The 19552-nt window shown below is 38.8% G+C and overlaps 1 protein-coding gene across 5 annotated transcripts in view; it reads right to left on the reverse strand.

The window, feature by feature from the left end:
* Positions 1–19176, reverse strand: part of ZPBP2 (zona pellucida binding protein 2) — a 32549-nt gene extending 13373 nt beyond the window's left edge. The window contains exons 1-8 of one of the 5 annotated variants that reach the window (XR_010152873.1): positions 18628–19176; positions 18420–18485; positions 16217–16342; positions 15411–15572; positions 14548–14766; positions 13897–13993; positions 11610–11790; positions 9167–10385 (exon numbers count right to left, since the gene is read on the reverse strand). Coding sequence is in view for 4 of the 5 variants with exons in the window: in XM_511463.6 (XP_511463.3) it covers positions 10258–10385; positions 11610–11790; positions 13911–13993; positions 14548–14766; positions 15411–15572; positions 16217–16342; positions 18420–18485; positions 18628–18676 (1014 nt within the window). In the remaining variant the exon portion in view is untranslated. Of the gene's footprint in view, positions 1–9166; positions 10386–11609; positions 11791–13896; positions 13994–14547; positions 14767–15410; positions 15573–16216; positions 16343–18419; positions 18486–18627 lie in introns of those variants that run through there. The other 4 variants (XM_511463.6, XM_054671544.2, XM_003315461.4 and 1 more) reach the window with 4 other exon arrangements.
* Positions 19177–19552: the final 376 nt, after the last annotated feature.

A 19552-nucleotide genomic window follows, 5' to 3' on the forward strand; every position in this document is an offset into this window, starting at 1 on the left:
TTGTGAATAACGTGGAAACAAAGATGGAAGGGCATTCTACATATGAGGAATAAGTGTAGTCTGTCTAGGAGAAAGCAAGATGAGTCTTGTTACAGAAAAGGGTTCAAACTGAAAAGACCTTTACATTCTTAGAGCTGGAAGAGAACTTAAGAGATTTAGTCCAATCTGTCCCCCAGTGTAGAATGATAGGAATCAAGGTGGAAAGGTCAATGGAAACCAGACCGTAGAAGGCTTTGGATGCCAATTTTGGGTTTAATCTTTTATGCCAGGGGTTGCCAGCCTCTTTTCCCCTCCTTTAGGAAGCTTTTTTCTAGACTTCCCCCCACAATTGCCTTCCCATGAAATTTTAATACCACAGATAAACTGTGTATCTGCTTATGTAACGTGTGATCCTTTTTTTGTGTGTGTGACAGAGTCTCCCTGTTGACCAGGCTGGAGTGCAGTGGCACAATCTTGGCTCACTGCAACCTCCACCTGCCGAGTTCAAGTGACTCTCTTGCCTCAGCCTCCCAAGTAGCTGGGATTACAGGTGTGCGCCACCATGCCCAGCTAGTTTTTGTATTTTTAGTAGAGACAGGGTTTCACCACGTTGGCCAGGCTAGTCTCAAACTCCTGATCTCAGGTGATCTGCCCGCCTTGGCCTCCCAAAGTGCTCTGATTACAGGCATGAGCCATTGTGTCCAGACTCGTGTGACCCTTTGAAGAGCCACAAACATATGAAAAAATGCTCAATGTCACTAATCATCAGGGAAATGCAAATTAAAACCACAATGAGATAACACCTTACCCCAGCCAGAATGGTCATTACTAGAAAGTCAAAAGACAATAGATGTCAGTGTGGATGTGTTGAAAAGGGAACACTTATACACCGCTGGTGGGAATGTAAATTAGTACAACCTCTATGGAAAACAATAGCAGATTTCTCAAAGAACTAGAAGTAGACCAACCATTCAATCCAGCAATCCCACTACTGGGTATCTACCCAAAGGAAAAGAAGTCATTATATGAAAAAGACACCTGCATGCATATGTTGTTTGTTTGTTTGTTTGTTTGGAGATGGGGTCTCACTCTGTCATCCAGACTGGAGTGCAGTGGCATGATCATGGCTCACTTCAGCCTCTGCCTCCCAGACTCAAGTGATCCTCCCACCTCAGCCCCCTAGAAGGAGCTGGGACTACAGGTGTAAGCCACCAAGCCTGGATAATTTTTTGTATTTTTGGTAGAGACGGGGGTTTGCCACATTGCCCAGGCTGGTCTTGAACTCCTGAGCTCAAGCAATCCACCAGCCTTGGTCTCCCAAAGTGCTGGGATTACAGGGTGAGCCACTGCATCCAGCCAGCATGCATATGTTTATTGCAGCACAATTCACAGTTGCAAAGATATGGAACCAACCTAAGTGCCCCTCAACTGACAAGTAGATAAATAAAATGTGGCATGTATACACCATAGAATACTACTCAGCTATAGGAAAGAACAAAATAATGTATTTTGCAGTAACTTGGATGGAATTGGAGGTCACTATTCTAAGTGAAGTAACTCAGAAGTAAAAAACCAGGCTGGACACAGTGGATCATGGTTGTAATCCCAGCACTTTGGGAGGCAAAGGCAGGCAGATCACTTGAGGTCAGGAGTTTGAGACCAGCCTGGCCAACATGGCAGAACACTGTCTCTACTAAAACTACAAAAATTAACTGGGCATGGTGGCGCATGCCTGTAATCCCAGCTACTCGGGAGGCTGAGGCACGAGAATCACTTGAACCAGAGAGGCAGAGGTTGCAGTGAGCCGATATTGCACTACTGCACTCCAGCCTGGGCAAGTGAGACTCTCTCTTAAAAAACAAAAACAAAACAAAACAAAAAAACCCCAAATACTGGCTGAGTGTGGTGGCTCACACCTGTAATCCCAGAAATCTGGGAGCCCAATGTAGGTGGATCACTAGAGCTCAGAAGTTCGAGACCAGCCTGGGCAACATGGCAAAACCTGGCTTTACCAAAGAAAAAAAAAATTAGCTGGGTGTGATGGTGCATGCCTGTGGTCTCAGCTACTCAGGAGGCTGAGGTAAGACGATTGCTTGAGCCCAGGAGGTGAAGGCTGCAGTGAGCCGAGATCGTACCACTGCACTCTGGCCTGGGTAACAGAGCAAGACCCTGTCTCGAAACAAAAAAAACAAAGCAAAACAAAACAAAATACCATATGTTCTCATAAGTATGAGCTAAGTAATGAGTATGCAAAGGCATACAGAGTGGTATAATGCGTATGAGTATTGGAGACTCAGAAGAGGGGAAAGTGGAAGGGGGATGAGGGATAAAAAACTACATATTGGGTACAATGTACACTACTTGGGTGAGGGGTGCCCTAAAATTTCAGACTTCACCAGTATACAATTCAACCATGAAACCAAAACCACTTGTACCCCTAAACCTATTGAAATAAAATTAAAATAAAATGCCTAAAAGTAGCATCAACATGTCATTAGAAGTAATAAATAGCTCTATGCCAGAGTAAAATTGTCTATTTCAAGAGACAAAACTGTAAATATATAACACACTTAGAAAACCACGGCAGGATACATAAGCAGTACTGGTAAAATTTAGCCCCCAATATGCGGTGGAATTAGAACTGCTTTATTTTGGAAAGATACAGTTTGAGTATTCCTAATCTGAAAATCTAAGATTTGAAACTTTTCTAAGTGTCAACACGATGTTCAAAGGAAATACTCATTGGAGCACTTTTGATTTCGGATTAGGGATGCATTTTTGATTTTTGCATTAGGGATGCTCAACCATTAAGTATAATGCAAATATTCCAAAATCTGAAATCTGAAACACTGCTGGCCCCAAGGTTTTTTGTCTTTTTTTTTTTTTAAAGAGGGTCTTGCTCTGTCACTGAGGCTGAAGTGAAGTGGCATAATCATAGCTCAGCCTCCTGAGTAGCTGAGACTACAGGTACATGCCACCATACCTAGCTATTTAATTTTTTTTTTTTTTTTTGTAGAGATGGGGTCTCACTATGTTGCTCAGGCAGGTCTCAAACTCCTGGCCTCAAGTGATCCTCCTGCTTCAGCCTTCTGAAGTGCTGGGACTACAGATGTTAGCCACCATGCTTGGCCCCAAGTATTTTGAATAAGGGATACTCAACCTGTATGGTGATTGGAAAAAGTAATGAGATATATTTATCAATGTTAATTAGCAATCTGTTATAGTTATGCAGGAAACAAAGCCAGCTCACAGTGAAAATAAAACATCACTATCTTGACAGAAAGTCCTCATTTCAGAATAGCTACCTATCAGCAACTGGTTATCATTAGGTTAAAGGAAGAAAAAAAAGTATACCATGCTAACACTGATCAAAGGAAAGCTCGAGTAGCTATATTAATTTTGGACAAAGTAGATTTCTGAACAAGGAAAATTATCAGGGATGAAGAATGGTATTACATAATGATAAAGGGGTCAATTCTCCAGGAAGACATAACAGTCGTTTATAGGTGCCTAACAACAGAGCATCAAAATAGGTGGGTTAAAAACTAACAGAACTGCAAAGAGAAATAGACAAACCCATTATTATCCTTGGAAACATCAACACTCTTCTATCAGGGATGGACAAATGCAGCAGGCAGAAAATCGGTAAAGATATAGTTGAATTACGGCATCATCAATCAACTGGATCTAATTGACATTTACAGGATCTCCATCCACCAATAGCAGAATACATATATTCTCCTAAAGCTCACATGAAACATTCACCAAGATAAACAACATTCTGGACATAACAGAGTACCTGAGCAAAAAATTTTTAAGAGATGCTTATGTTGCCCAGGCTGGTCTCAAACTCCTGGCCTTAAGCGATCCTCCTACCTCAGCCTCCTGAGTACTGATCACATTTAAAACAATAAAAGCAAGCCGGGCCTGGTGGCTCATGCCTGTAATCCCAGCATTTTGGGAGGCCGAGGCGGGCGGATCGCAAGGTCAGGAGTTCAAGACCAGCCTGGCCAGGATGGTGAAACCCTGTCTCTACTAAAAATACATAAAAATATTAGCCAGGCATGATGGCGGGCGCCTGTAGTCCTAGCTACTCGGGAGGCTGAGGCAGGAGACTCACTTGAACCCGGGAGGCAGAGGTTGCAGTGAGCTGAGATTGCACCACTGCACTCCCTGTGGGCGACAGAGTGAGACTCCGTCTCAAAAAAAAAAAAAAAAAAAAGCCATACACAGTAAGCCTGCAGACCACAATGGAATTAGACTAAAAATCAATAATGGAAAGATAGCTGGAAAATTAAAAGATATTTGGAGATTAAACAATAGGCATCTAAATAACACATGGGTCAAAGAAATCTCAAAAGAAATTTTAAAATATTTTAAACTAAACAAAAATGAAAATACAACTTATAAAAACTTGTAGGATTCAGCAAATGTTTAGAGGGAAATTGATAGCATTGAATGCACATATCAGAAAATAGGAAAAATATAAAATCAATAATCTAAGCATGTGCCTTAGATTAGAGGTACAAGTTTCTGGAAACTACAGGAAGAAGAGCAACATAAACCTAAAGCAGGCAGAAAAAAAGAACTAATAAGAATTAGAGCAACAATCAATTAAATTGAAAGCAGGGAATCAACAGAGAAAATCAAGGAAACCAAAAGCTGGTTCTTAGAAAACATCAGTAAAATTGATAAAACTCTGGCCAGGCTAACCAAGAAAAAAAAGGGGAAGACACAAATTACTAATATCAGAAATAAAAGAGGGATTATCACTACTAAACATTAATGTCATTAATGACATTAAAAAGATAATAAAGGAATATTATAAATAATTCTATAATTTGATAATTGAGATGAAATGAACAAATTACTTAAAGGACAAAACCTACCAAAATGTATACAAGGAGAAACAGATACTCTGAATAGGTCTAGATCTATTAAAGAAATTGAATTTTTTTAAAATTTTTTTATTTTTATTTATTTTTTTTGAGACAGAGTCTTGCTCTGTTGCCCAGGCTGGAGTGCAGTGGCGTGATCTCGGCTCACTGCAACCTCTGCCTCCTGGGTTCAAGCAATTCTCGTGCCTCAGCCTCCTGAGTGGCTGGGATTACAGGTGCCCGCCACCACGCATGGCTAATTTTTGTATTTTTAGTAGAGACGGGGTTTCACCGTGTTGGCCAGGCTGGTCTCCAACAACTGAGCTCAAGTGATCTGCCAGCCTCGGCCTCCCAAAGTACTGGGATTACAGGTGTGCACCACCATGTCCAGCCAGAAATTGAATCAATAATTAATAACCTTCCAAGACAGAAAGCATCAGGCCCAGATAGTTTTGTTGTTGTTGTTGTTTTGTTTTTTAGTGGCTTAAAACAACACAAATTCCCCAGGAGTTCAAGATCAGCCTGGGCAATATAGTGAGACCCTGTCTCTAAAAAACAAAACAAAACAAAATCACAAAAATTTGCCATCTTACAATTGTGTAGGCCAGAAATACAATATGAGTCTCACTGGGCTAAACACAAGGTGTTTGCAGGACTTTGTTCCTGTTTGGAGGTTCTACAGAAACCATTTCCTTGCCTTTTCCAGCTTCTAGAGGCCACCTGCACTCCTTGGCTCATGGCTGCCTTCCTCTGCGTTCAAAGCCAACAACATAACATCTCTCTGACTCTGCTTCTGCCATCCCCACCTCTTTCTCTTTCTCATTTGTTTCCTTCTTCCTGTTTCATAAAGACCCTTGTGTTTACATTGTACCCACCAAGATAATCAAATATAATCTCCCTATTTTAATGTTTAGCCACCTTAATTCTGCTGTAACTTTATTTAATTCACCTTTACATGTAATTTAACATATTCACAGGTTTTGTGGATGAAGATGTGGACATCCTTGAGAGGCCCTTATTCTGCCTGCTACACTATTCCAGCCCCTTCACTATGATTTTTAAGTACATTCCAGTATTTGTTAGAGGCCCAGACAGCTTTACTGGTGAATTCCACCAAACATTTAAGAAATAAATGATACGTATTCTCTATAATCTCTTCCATAAAAACTGAAGCAAAGGGAATACTTCCTAACTCATATCCTATGAGGCCAGCATTACTCTAATACTAAAACCAGATAAAGATATTACAAAAAGTAAAACTCCAGACTAATATATCTCATGAACATAAATGCAAAAATCCCTAACAGAATATTAGCAAATTAAATCCAACAATGTATAAAAATATTTATTCACATAGCCGAGAAGGATTTATTCCAAATATGCAATGCTGGTCCAACATTTAAAAATTAATTAATGTAATCCATAACATTAACAGGCTAAAGAAAAATCATATGACCATATCAATAAATGCAGAAAATGCATTTGACAAAATCTACTACCCATTTGTGATAAAAATTCTCAGCAAACTAGGAATAGAGGGGATTTTTTAACTTAACAAAGAAAGTCTACAAAAAGTCTATAACTAACATCACACTTAATGGTGAGAAACTAGATGTTTTCCCTTTCTTTTAGACTGGGCATGAGGCAAGGATATCCCCTCTCACCACTCTTATTCGACATTATACTCAAAGTCCTAGCTGATGCGATAAGATAAGAAGGAAAATAAAAGGTATACAGATTGGAAAAGAAGAAATAAAACTGTCTTTGTTCACAGATGATATGATTGTCAATGTAGAAAATCCCAAAGAATAGGCAAAAAATTCCTGGAACTAAGTAATTATAGTAAAGTCACAGGATATAAGGTTAATATACAAAAGTCTATTGCCTTTCTTATAACAGCAATGAACATTTGGACTTTGAAATTAAAAGCACAATATCATTTATATTAGCATGAAAAAATTAAATATTAAGGCATAAATATAATAATAAATGTACAGGATGTATATGAGGAAAACCACAAAACTCCAATAAGTCAAAGAATATCTAAACAAATGGAGAGATATTCCATTCATAGATGGGAAGACCTAGTATTGTTATCATGTTAATTCTCCCCAACTTGACGTATAGATTCACTGTAATCCTAAACAAGCTCCAAGCAAGTTATTTTGTGGTTATCAACAAAATGATTCTAAGGTTTACATGGAGCAGCAAAAGACTCAGAATAACACCAAACTAAAGAGCAAAGTCAGAGGACTGACGCTACTCAAATGTGAGACTTACTATACAGTAATCAAGACAGTGTGGTATTGACAAAATAATAGACAAAATGATAATGGAGCAGAATAAAGAGCCCACACATAGACCCTTACAAATGTAGTCAACTAATCTTTGACAAAGGAGCAAAGGAGCAAATGTTATTCAATGGAGAAAGAACAGTCTGTTCAACAAATGGTGCTGGAACAATTGGATATCAATATGCAAAAAAATGAATCTAGACATACAATTTATACTTTTCATAAAAATTAACTCCAAATGGATCTTAGACTTACATATAAAACATAAAACTATATAACTTCTAGAAGATAACAGGAATATCTAGTTACCTTAGGTTTGGCAATGAGTTTTCAGATATGACAACAAAAGCATGCCATGAAAGAAAAATTATCAAGTTGGATTTTATTAAAATTAAAAACTTCTTCTCTGTGAAAGGCATTGTTGAAGGAATGAAAAGCTGAAGGAATAAAGCGAAAGAATTTTTTTTCGCAAATTTTCACAAAGAATGTGAAAAAATCTTTGCAAACTTGTATTTAATTAAAAATTTGGAAAAAAAGAAAAAAAAAGATGTCACCTTGTCAGATGTCAGTCAGCTCAAGCTGGTTGATAATGTTGTCTATGTCTTCTACATCCTTTTGGTTTTTGTACCAGCTGTTCTATCAATTATTGAGAGTACATTATTGAAATATTCAATTATTGTTATCAAGTTATCTATTTTCCTTTTTTTAATTCTTTACATTTTGACTTGAATATTTTGAAGCTCTGTTAGGTGCAGATACATTATTTCTTCTTGATGTATTTAACCTGTGTTCATTATGAAATACCCCTTTCATGCTGAGTAGTACTTGCTTTAACATCTATTTTGCCTGATATAGATATATTCACTTGACCTATATTATGGTTACTGCTTGTATAGTGTCTATATTTTTTATTTTTACTTTGGGACTATTAGTGTCTTTGAATCTGATGCATTTCTTTTGCAGGTAGTGATGGTTGAATTTTTCTTTTTACTCAGTCTGTCTGACAATTTCTGCCTTTTGATTGCATTAGAACTATAACATTTAATACAATTGTTGATGGTTGTACTTAAATTTACCATTTTGCTAATTGTTTTCTGTATTTCTTCTGTCTTTTTGTTGTTGTTGTTGTTCTTTATTTGATCTTTAACTGGCTTTTTTGTTAAATAATGTTTTCCAGTGTAGATTTTCAGTTTTTCTGTTTTTGAGTTGTATTATTTCAGTTGTTTTCTAAGTGGTAGTGCCAGTGATTGCAATATGCGTATTATCCTATCACAGTCTACTTCAGATTAATACGTAAACTTAGTTCTAGGAAAATACAGAACCTTGCCTTCAACATTGCTTCACTTTCTTTCTTGTCTTTTGTAATTTTATTATCATATATATTACACGCATATATGTTGCAATCTATTAATATAGTCTTTAATTTATTGTGTTAATGAACTTAATGTCTTTTAAAATTACTAAGAAAATAAATCGGAAGATTAACTAAAAAAAATTTGTATCCAAAATATACGAAGTCCAGCCTGGGCGATGGAGCAAGACTCTGTTTCAAAAACAACAACAACAACAACAACAACAACAACAACTATATATATATATATATATGCAAAGAACTCTTAGAATTCAACAATAAGAGAATTAAGAACCCAATTATAAAATGGGCAAAGGATATGAACAGACACCTCACCAAAAAGATACACAGATGGCAAATAACCACATGAAAAGATGTTCAACATCAGATGCCATTAGGGAATTGCAAATTAAAACAATAAAATACCACCATACACCTATTAGAATGGTCAAAATAAAAAAAAACTAACAATACCAAATGCTGGGAAAGATAAGGATAACAGGAATACTTTTTCATTTCTGGTGAATGCAAAACGGTAAGCCACTTTGGGAGACAGTATGGCAGTTTCTCATAAAACTACACATAGTCACACTCCGGCAGTCATATTCCTAGGTTATTTACACAATTGGGTTGAAAACTTATGTTCATACAAAAACCTGCACACAAATGTTTATAGCGGCTTTATTTTTAATCACCAAAAACTGGAAGCAATCAAGATTTCCTTTAATGGGCGAATGGATAAACACACTATGCTATATCCATACAATGAACATTATTCAGCAATAAAAAATGAGCTATCAAGTCACAAAAAGACATGGAGGAACCTTAAATGCATATTGCTAAGTGAAAGAAGCCAATCTAAAAAGTCTACATACTGCATAACTCCAACCAACTACATGACATTTTGGAAAAGGCAAAACTGTAGAGACAGTAAAAAGATCAGTGGTTGCCAGGGCACGGGGGGAGGGATAAATAAGTGAAGCACAGAGGATTTTGAGGGTGGTGAAACTATTCTGTATGAGACTGCAATGGTGCACACATGCCATTATGAATTTGTCAAAACCCACATAACCTTACAACACAATGAATCTTAATGTGAACTATGGGCTATAATTAATAATAAATTAATATTGGTTCATCATTTGTAACAAATGTGCCACACTAATGCACCATCTTAATAATAGGAGAAATTGTGTAAGGAGGAATGAGGGTATGGGGTGCGGTGGGTGTATGGAACTCTATATATTATCTGCTCTATTATTCTGTAAACCTAAACCTATACTTTAAAAAATACAGTATATTAATTTATCTTAAAAAATAAAATCATAGGGACCAAAATAAATAACTTTTTTGGTTCTAATACAAAGATAATATACACGCCTTTATATCATACAAGAGTGATTCCAAACAAATAAATATATGGAGAGTATACAATTTTTATTTTATTATACTTTGATACTCTTCTTGACCTTACTATACTCTTAGGTACACAGCAACATACCGTTTGTAAACAATAAAACATTTCATTAAAAATAATCCATTAAAACTTCAAGTTTCCTTTGTACACTAGAGATACTGGATTAAATGCCTTCTTAGAAATGCCATGTTAACCATTTATTTTAAAGTTTCCAAAATGCATGTTTTCCAGTGGTTTGGTCTTACTGATTTTACTTAATGGAACTATCTATGATGCTCTGGGATGTGAAAATCATCTTATGTCCCCGACTTCCACAAGTAAGTAACAATGCTTTCACCTCTAATCTTCATATTGCTGATTTTTGTTTGAAGTTTGTGGGCAAGATTTAGCTCCATAGGTAAGGACGGAAAAGCAGGTCTGACAAATTACATTAACATCAGGACTAAAAGTCGCAGGACTACAAACCACTGCAGAGGAAAACACAGGGAGTAATTATAATTTAGAGGCATTTTATGCCTCTACTACTTGGAGGTATTCTATACCAACAATATAAATCTGCCTTTAATATCACACCATTTCAGTACCTATATTATACCAGGTAATGTTCAGCCCATTTAAGTTGTGGAAGATTATGTGAGTTTCAAACTTTATAATTTGATGATCTTAAAGATAGGAGAAAGTGAGAATCCTATTTTTTCTTTTACTATCAGCATTTTACAGTATCTTCTGCAGTGCCCCATTTATGAGTTCCTATTTCTAGTTTTCTAGTTCCTATTTCCTAGTTCTCTGCTTTCCAGGTAGGACCATTCTGTTTTCCTTCATTGTACAGTAGCTTAAGACAGAACATTATAGAAATGTTTATAATACAAGAGAGTACATCAGGAAGAGTTAATATACATTAAAATAACTATATTTAGAAATTTGGGCTTTGGCTGGGCGCAGTGGCTCATGCCTGTAATCCCAGCACTTTGGGAGGCCAAGGCGGGCAGATTGCTTGAGCCCAGGAATTCCAAGACCAGTCTGGGCAACAGGGCGAAACTCTGTCTCTACTAAAAATACAAAAATTAGTCAGTAAAAATACAAAAATTACAGATTGCACACCTGTAATCCTGGCTACTCAGGAGGCTGAGGTTGAAGGATGGTTTGAGCTTGGGAGGCAGAGTTGCCGTAAGCTGAGACTGCGCCACACTGCACTGCAGCCTGGGTGACAGAGCCAGACTCCATCTCAAAGAAAAAAAAAAAAAAAGGGGCCAAGCATGGTAGCCCACACCTATAATCCCAGCACTTTCGGAAGCCAAGGCAGACGGATCCTTTGAGGTCAGGAGTTCAATCGAGACCAGCCTGGCCAACATGGTGAAACTCTGTCTCTACTTTTTACAAAAATTAGCCAGCTGTGGTAGCTACTGGGGAGGCTGAGGCAGAAGAATCACTTGAACCCTGGAGACGAAGGTTGTGGTGAGCTCAGATGACGCCACTGCACTCCAGCATGGGTGAAAGAGTGAGACTCTATCTCAAAAAAAACAAAAAAAAAAATTGGGGCTTTGAATTTTTACTTCCCTTTAGCTAAATATATATTTTTTTTTGGTAAGAGAATCACTGTAAAGATTCTATTCAGTTATGCCAAGTGAATTACTTATATATTCTTCTGACTCTATAACCTAAATATTTAGATATTTATATTTTGTAGTTACCACAACAGCTAGCGCAATTACTGTGTAGACGTTCATTTTTTCCAAAGCCTGGTCGACAGCTATCCAGACGTACTACTTGCAAACTGTGGTCCACAAAATGCATTGCTGGTAGAGTTTTATTAAAGTTATGGTAGAAAATATATGCTTGGCTCCGAAAAAAGTCTTCTATTCGATCTCTTGCCTAAGGTTGAAAAATACCAGAGAAAGGTACAATTACTAAACCATGAACCAAATTTATCCTCCAGTATCACAGGCAATAATGTACTGTAAGCATGCCATACTTAACGTAGATAAATTCCTGAAAAGGTGTGTGTTAACACCAAAATTAGTCTAGCTTTGACCTTATCAACCGTTGTCAATTAATATGTGCAATGGTTAAGAAAAATTGGCTGGGAGCGGTGGCTCATGCCTGTAAACCCAGCACTTTGGGAGGCCAAGGCGGGCAGATCGCGAGGTCAAGAGTTCGAGACCATCCTGGCCAACATGGTGAAACTCCGTCTCTATTAAAAATACAAAAATTAGCTGGGTGTGGTGGCATGTGCCTGTAGTCCCAGCTACTCAGGAGGCTGAGGCAGGAGAATTGCTTGAACCTCGGAAGCGGAGGTTGCAGTGAGCTGAGATCGTGCCACTGCACTCCAGCCTGGCGACAGAGCGAGACTCCGTCTCAGAAAAAATAAATAAATAAAAATTAAAATTAAGATTAGGCTGGGCGTGGTGGCTCACGCCTGTGATCCCAGCACTTTGGGAGGCAGAGGTGGGCGGATCACTTGAGGCCACGAGTTCGAGACTAGCCTGGCCAACATGGTGAAACCTCGTCTCTAATAAAAAATACAAAACTTAGCCAGGGGTAGTGGCAGGCACCTGTAATCCCAGCTATTCGGGAAGCTGAGGCACAAGAATCACTTGAATCCAGAGGCAGAGGTTGCAGTGAGCTGAGATTGCACAGCAGCCTGGGTGACAGAATGAGACTCCATCTCAAAAACAAAACAAAATAAAATGAAAAGAAAAAATAAGATTAAAAAACTTGTTTTGAATTATTTGCAATGTCTATCCCATATGTAGATAATTGGGCATTCATTATATCTAATTTCCATGATCATCAAAGAAAAAGAGCCAAGCAAAATGGAAAGCAAGACTTTTCTTGGCTGGGCGTGGTGGCTCACACCTGTGATCCCAGCACTTTGGGAGGCAGATATGTGCAGATCACTTGAGGTCAGGAGTTTGAGACCAACCTAGCCAACATGGTGAAACCCCGTCTCTGATAAAAACACAAAAAATTAGCTGGGTGTGGGTGTGGTGGTGTGCACCTTTAGTCCCAGTTACTTGGGAGGCTGAGGCAGGAGAATTGCTTGAACCTGGGAGGTGGAGGTTGCAGTGAGCTGAGATGGCCACCACTGCACTCCAGCCTGGGCAACAGAGCAAGACTCCGTCTCAAAAAAAAAAAAAAAAAGACTTTTCTTTAATCAGCATTATAAACCGATGATGTAAATTTTGGGTTTTTGAGCACAGAATTTAATAATAACTAATTTTAACTAAGTGCTTCTCATAAGCCATGCACAATAACAATTAAGGACATGAGCTCAGGAACTAGACCAGAGAGTGAAGGGATTTTTAAGACTATGTCCTTTGCCTCTGAGGATGGTAGAGGGGAGAGCAACTAGTATGACCAATATAGATATAATTTTGGAAGCACCATTGGCTTAACGTAGGGTGACATGTTTGTGAAGTTGTTCTTTAAGCCACTATTTAATCATCATTTGGGGAACAAAGACCAGGGATCCTTCTGTCATAGGTAAAATACATAATACTAACCTTGGGAACTATCTAATATTACAGATGTGCTACTCCAAAATAACACATCTTGATACTCCAGCTCTCTTTTGAGAAAGAAAAAAAAATCACATCTTGAAATAACTAAGAATCTCATAATCTCAGTTTAAAAAACTGAAACCAAAAATCAATAATACTTAAAAAATCAATATTATTAATACTTTATATTCGTTTTTTAAAAAATAATTTTTCCTCCTTAGAAATGATCTTATTATTGATAAATATTCACAAGATGGAGAAATAGGTTTTTAAAGAAACGTTTCAATATAACGAAATATTTACAAAAATGTTTTAAATAGCTTTATTGATTTTCAAATACTTCCTCCTTGGCTGAGGCAGGAAGATCACTTGAGCCCAGGAGTTTGAGGCTGCAGTGAGCTATGGTCGCACCACTGCACTCCAGCCTGGGTGACACCCTGTCTCTAAAAAAAGAAAAAGACAAATACTTCTTCCTTACCATGAAATTCTCACCTGGAGGATATTATGATTAGTGGTATCTTCACAGTCAACAGATCCATTGCAAGCACCTTTCCACCCCGGCGCAAAAGGATTAACTGAAGAGAAAAAAAATGATAGACTCACAAAGGGATTCTGAAAATTCCAAACATTTCAATAAAGGTCCAAGTGCTGAATTCCATGTGCATGCAGGCATGTGTTTAGTCCAGCTATCTAATCCTAGTAATAAAACAAGGTGCACAATTTGAATAATTTATACTTGATGGTTTCACTCCATCTGGGGGCTAATGTAAGTAACTACAAGGCTTTAAAATGAATAGAAATAAATTTGGTTTGATTATTCACTTTTACTAAGTTTTCAAAAATACAATTTAAAATTCTGTAAGAAGTTATAAGTGAAATATTAGCTGCATAAAGGCTGTATTAATAAAATATTGATTTTTAAGAAGCAACAATATGTCATATTTGAAAGTAATTAATTAGTGTGTTAAGTTTTAAAACCATAAACAGGCTAAGGTCAACTACATACTTTAGTGCTTAACAAACATGTAAGACCTATTACTTTTAAAATATCTTATATTAATATGGTAATTTTGTAATCTATTATGGTTCAGGACTAAATTCAAAATTAAAGAAATTTTAAAAATTTTACCTTGAAATGCTATAAATAGCTCATGTATGAGGCCATGTTCTGGAATTTCAACAGAATGGCATTTATATGATGGCTCTATGACATGGCATGACAAATCAGAAATTAGACTATCCAAGATTTTCTTCAGCACTCTAAAGAATACATCATTGTATCTCCCTATACAAGACTTTGTGGTAAAACGTACAGCCATCTGATATGAATAATCAGGTTCCCGATAGGCTTTAAAAAAAAAAGAAAGATGAGAGTGAAAACAATCGTACCTAGCATTAATTTCCTCTACCAAACAATTTTCAAATACTATGTAATACTAAATCCCATCAATCTTGCAGTCAGCATAGAAACATAACGTTTTATCAGTTAGTCCTCACAAAAATACATAAAACTATTAACTTTAATGAAAAATGTTATTTTCATCTGATACATTATCTACTTGGTACAACAAGAGAAATGGCTTCTGTGGGTTGGCTATACAGATAACAGTATCAAGAAAAAGAAAGATTTTTTGGGGAGGGCCTTAATTCACAGAAATTGTCATTGCTGTCAGCACAACCCAGTGAAAGGATCATTAACTTGCTTTTATAGAATTAAAGATCAGTTTTTAAATTACCTGCTAAATTGTGATAAAGTAGATGTGCTTGCATATCTAGATAGAGGCAAGTAGGGAGCTGAAAGAAGATTATTTAGGATAAACTATCTTGATGTCAACTTAAGAGTTTGCTTAGTCAAATACATCCCAAAATATTTTGTAAGTCATAATTGGTGACAGTCACCTATTACAGACTCATTTTCATTAAATGAAGAAACCATACACTTAATTACGATCCAAACTAAATGTATAAGTTAAAATGTGCCTAAATTCTTACCAAAGACCATAAAGTCATATCTCTTTTTGACTGTTTTTTCTTCTTGAGTTTCTGCTTTAACAGTCTTATAAGAAAGAGTACATGTGTAAAGTCCAGACAAAGGCTCCAAAAAATCTTTCACCATCAGCTGTCCAGTTTCAGTTATATTTATTCTATTATTTCCTAAACAGAATAGTAAATTACTTATTTAACATATAACATATCAAGCATTATTTAGTACACTTGGAGTTACAAATAGATACAAAAATTTTAAAAATTAATGAACTATCTCAACTTTAAGGATCCCACAAAATCTTAATTCTGTCATATTACTCTGTGGAAGACTGCATGAGATAAGTACACTTTTGAAATATATTTTGGTTTTCTTTGTTTCTTGGCATCTAGTTTCAATTGGTTCATCCCAGCAATTCAGAAAAAGAGATTGCACTGCTCTGTAGTACTATACAATTTCTTCAGACAAGAAACTAATTAATAATACTTATGTTCCAAGGCACTCTAACATGATGAAAAATTATATATTAGTTATTTCATCTCCTATTACTGGTACTACAATGATAAATTTTAGGTTTTATAAAGACCTTTGAATTAATACAGCTCTGAGAAGCAGGGCACAAAAATTACTGCTTCAGTTTTTGCATAAGGAGAAAATAAGGAAGTGGCCAAAATATAACATGATTTTTCTAAGTAGGGAGCAAGAGAAACTGCAATTAAAATTAAATTTCAATTTGTTCTTTCCAATAAGTAACAGTGATTTTCTAAAAATATGTTCACATCATTAAAAAAGTACATATTAAAATCAAATTTACCTGTTAACGTCTTTTCATTAGGCCCAATCCATAAGTAGGTGGGGTCCACTATTTCTTTTTTAGAAAGCTTAAAATCCATACAGATAAGGACTGGACTATTTTGATGTAACTCTACATATATTTTGTCTGTGATGAAATAAAATAATGTATAACTACATTATATAGCAAAATTAAATTAAGAAATATACTCCTACCATTTTGTGCTGAAGACACGAATTAGTTCTTGTTGGATTTCACTATTTTAAAAATCAATCTATAACATTTAGAACGCTCGTCTGAAGTCCTTTTTGCTTCTCATAGTAAGTTTTTTAAAACTCTACACTGTTAGTCACGAGTCATGATATTTTTCCATATTACACTTTTGTTTATAAAAATACACGATATATTTAAAGTTCATTTTAATGTACAGATTCAGAACTCACTCAAATCATAATTTTTTGGAGGGTTGGTGGAAGCAATTAAAAGTTCAGAAAAGGCCTGGGCACGGTGGCTCACGCCTGTAATCCCAGCATTTTGGAAGGCCGAGGGAGTGGATCGCTTGAGTCCAGGAGTTTGAGACCAGCCTGAAGAAAACGGCAAAACCCCCTCTCTACTAAAAATACAAAACTTAGCTTGGCGTGGTAATGTGGGCCTATAATCCCAGCTACCCGGGAGGCTGAGGGAGGAGACTTGCTTGAACCCGGGAGGCAGAGGCTGCAGTGAGCCGAGACTGCACCACTGCACTCTCACCTGGGCAACAGAGCAAGACTCCCTCTCAAAGAAAGTTCAGAAAAAGACTTCAGCAAAACTATTCTAAAGATGATCAGCTGGGAGCGGTGGCTCATGCCTGTAATCCCAGCACTTTGGGAGGCCGAGGTGGGTGGGTCACCTAGCTCAGGAGTTCAATACCAGCCTGACCAGCATGGTGAAACCCCATCTCTACTAAAAATACAAAAAAATTTGCCGGGCATGGTGGTGGGCCCCTGTAATCCCAGCCACTTGGGAGGCTGAGGCAGAAGAATTGCTTGAATCCAGGAGGCGGAGGTTGCAGCGAGCCGAGATCACACCACTGCACTCCAGCCTGGGCAAAGGAGCGAGATGCTGTCTTAAAAAAAAAAAAAAAAAAAAAAGATTGGCTGGTGCTGTGGCTCATGCCTGTAATCCCAGCACTTTGGGAGGCTAAGACGTGCGGATCACCTGAGGTCAGAAGTTCGAGACCAGCCTGGCCAACATGGTGAAACCCTGTCTCTACTAAAAATACAGAAATTAGCCAGGCGTGGTGGCGCACGCCTGTAATCCGAGCCACTAGGGAGGCTGAGGCAACCCAGGAGGCAGAGGTTCCAGTGAGCCAAGATTGTGCCATTGCACTCCAGCCTGGGTGACAGAGTGAGACTGTCAAAGAAAAAAAAAAAAAAAAAGAAAGAAGGAAGGAAGGAAGGAAAGAAAGAAAGAAAGATAGATGATCATGATCACCCTAAGGGAAACCTTATGTTTAACTGTAAATTTTCTCCATTGGGAACAATAATTAAGCCTATCTGGGCATATTAGGAAGATGTGTGATTACTTCTTGTTTCTGGTTTGGTGGACAGAACGATGGTATGCTTGGAATCACTGCAACCCAGAAAGATATTAATTTTAAAGCCTACTGAATGCCAGGCTCTGAGCACATAAAGACAACGTCCTACAATTTGGTTGGGGGTCGGGGAGAGAACCCAAACACAGAAGGAGTCTAAACATGACAAATTCTATCAACTGGCTCAATTTATCTAAAATTAGCTGTGTAACTAATTTTCCTTGGGAAAGTTTCACTGCAGAGATAAAGGACATTTGAGCTGAGCCCTGAAGGATGCGTGGGAGTTTTTCCAGTTAATAAGGGGAGGATTAAAGATATTCCAAACAGAAGGCCTTGGAAATCACTCCTTTGCGTGGGTTTCCCACGTTGCAAAGCAGCAGAGACACCTGGAAGTGAGATGGCATCTGAGAGAGAGATCTGGAATAAATTCCAGCCCTTTGTGAGCTGTAAGGCTTTAAAGCAAGGCTACACAATAGGGATCGCTGTAAGGATGAAAAAATGCGACCGTCGTGAACTGCCAAGCAGATGCTTAGTATAATAGATGCTCAATAAACGCTGGCTCGTTCCCCTTCTCTCCAGGAAGCTCTTCCGTGAAGAGCTTCGCAGTTCCGGCCCCTCCAATGGGCCCGCGTGTGCAGAGGCCCTTATTACCTGGCTGTCCTATCTTGCCATAAAGGAAGCCCTTCTTATTGAATAAGGTAGAACGCGGGCATTGGACTGCGGAGGAAAGAAAACACTGACTTTTAGTTAGAAGAGGAGCAGGGTTCAGAGTCGGGCAGGGCAGGGCGAGGCGAAGGAGGCAGGACCGGGAAGCTCGGGCAGAGGGAGAGGCCTGGGGACCGGGTGGAGGGAGCCCCACCTCCTGTGAGGCACCAGAGCACCGCGGAGAGTAGGACGCACGTTCGCATCACGGCTCAGGGGCTGGCGTCGCAGGAGGCGTCGAGGGACAGACTCCCTCCTACCTCAGCCCTGGCCCAACACCTCCCCACCTCCTCCACAGTGCGGAGCAGAACGCCGGGGTCGCCTCCCCTACCCGTCCGTCGCAACGGCGGGAGCGGACGCGCAGGAGAACGCGTGCGTGCTTCGATTCTCGCGCGCGGGGGCGGGGCGACGGCGCTGCAGGCGACCGCCAGATCCTCTCGCGCCCACGCGGCAGCAGGCGTGCGAACTCTTCGCGCCTCGCCTCCGGCGCCATTTTCCCGCGCTCCTGGCCCCTTGCTCTCTGAGCGGAGCGGAAGGCAGGAAGAGAATAAAGGAAAAGAAGCCACGGTGTCGCGTTCCGGGGATTCCCCAGTCTAGGGGCCGAAGGGATCAAGGAGAGAACACCGCGGGTCCCAAGGACCGTGGTGGGGTAGGGCGGCTAGGGGATGCGATGAGGAATCCCCTAGGAAGGGGACCTGAGGAAGGCAGAGACTTGTGACAATTTCCTCCTCACGTGAAGCAGAGAGGCCCGCGTGGGGATTTCCTACGCCTCTCTTCTCATGAACGCTGAAACTGGGTGTTGAATCTCTTTCAAACTGACACTCGATTTTTACCTAATTGCATTATTTACCAGCAAGACCAAGACCCAGAAGAGCCACTACTGAGCCAAGAAGGCGCTTCCGGGCCTTCCCACTATAGAGGAACGTTGAATCTTCATTTTCACTTCAAGTATGAGGCGATGTGAGAGACCTCCCCCAGTGCAAACGTATCTAGGTTGATGAAGTGACCTTGCTTTAAAAATGGGCCCAATTGTAAGGCCCATTGGCCTTTTCTGTAGGGATGGAGCCCGATTGGCCTTTTCT

The sequence above is a fragment of the Pan troglodytes genome, chromosome 19 (genome assembly GCF_028858775.2).
Source record: "Pan troglodytes isolate AG18354 chromosome 19, NHGRI_mPanTro3-v2.0_pri, whole genome shotgun sequence".
NCBI lineage: Eukaryota > Metazoa > Chordata > Mammalia > Primates > Hominidae > Pan > Pan troglodytes.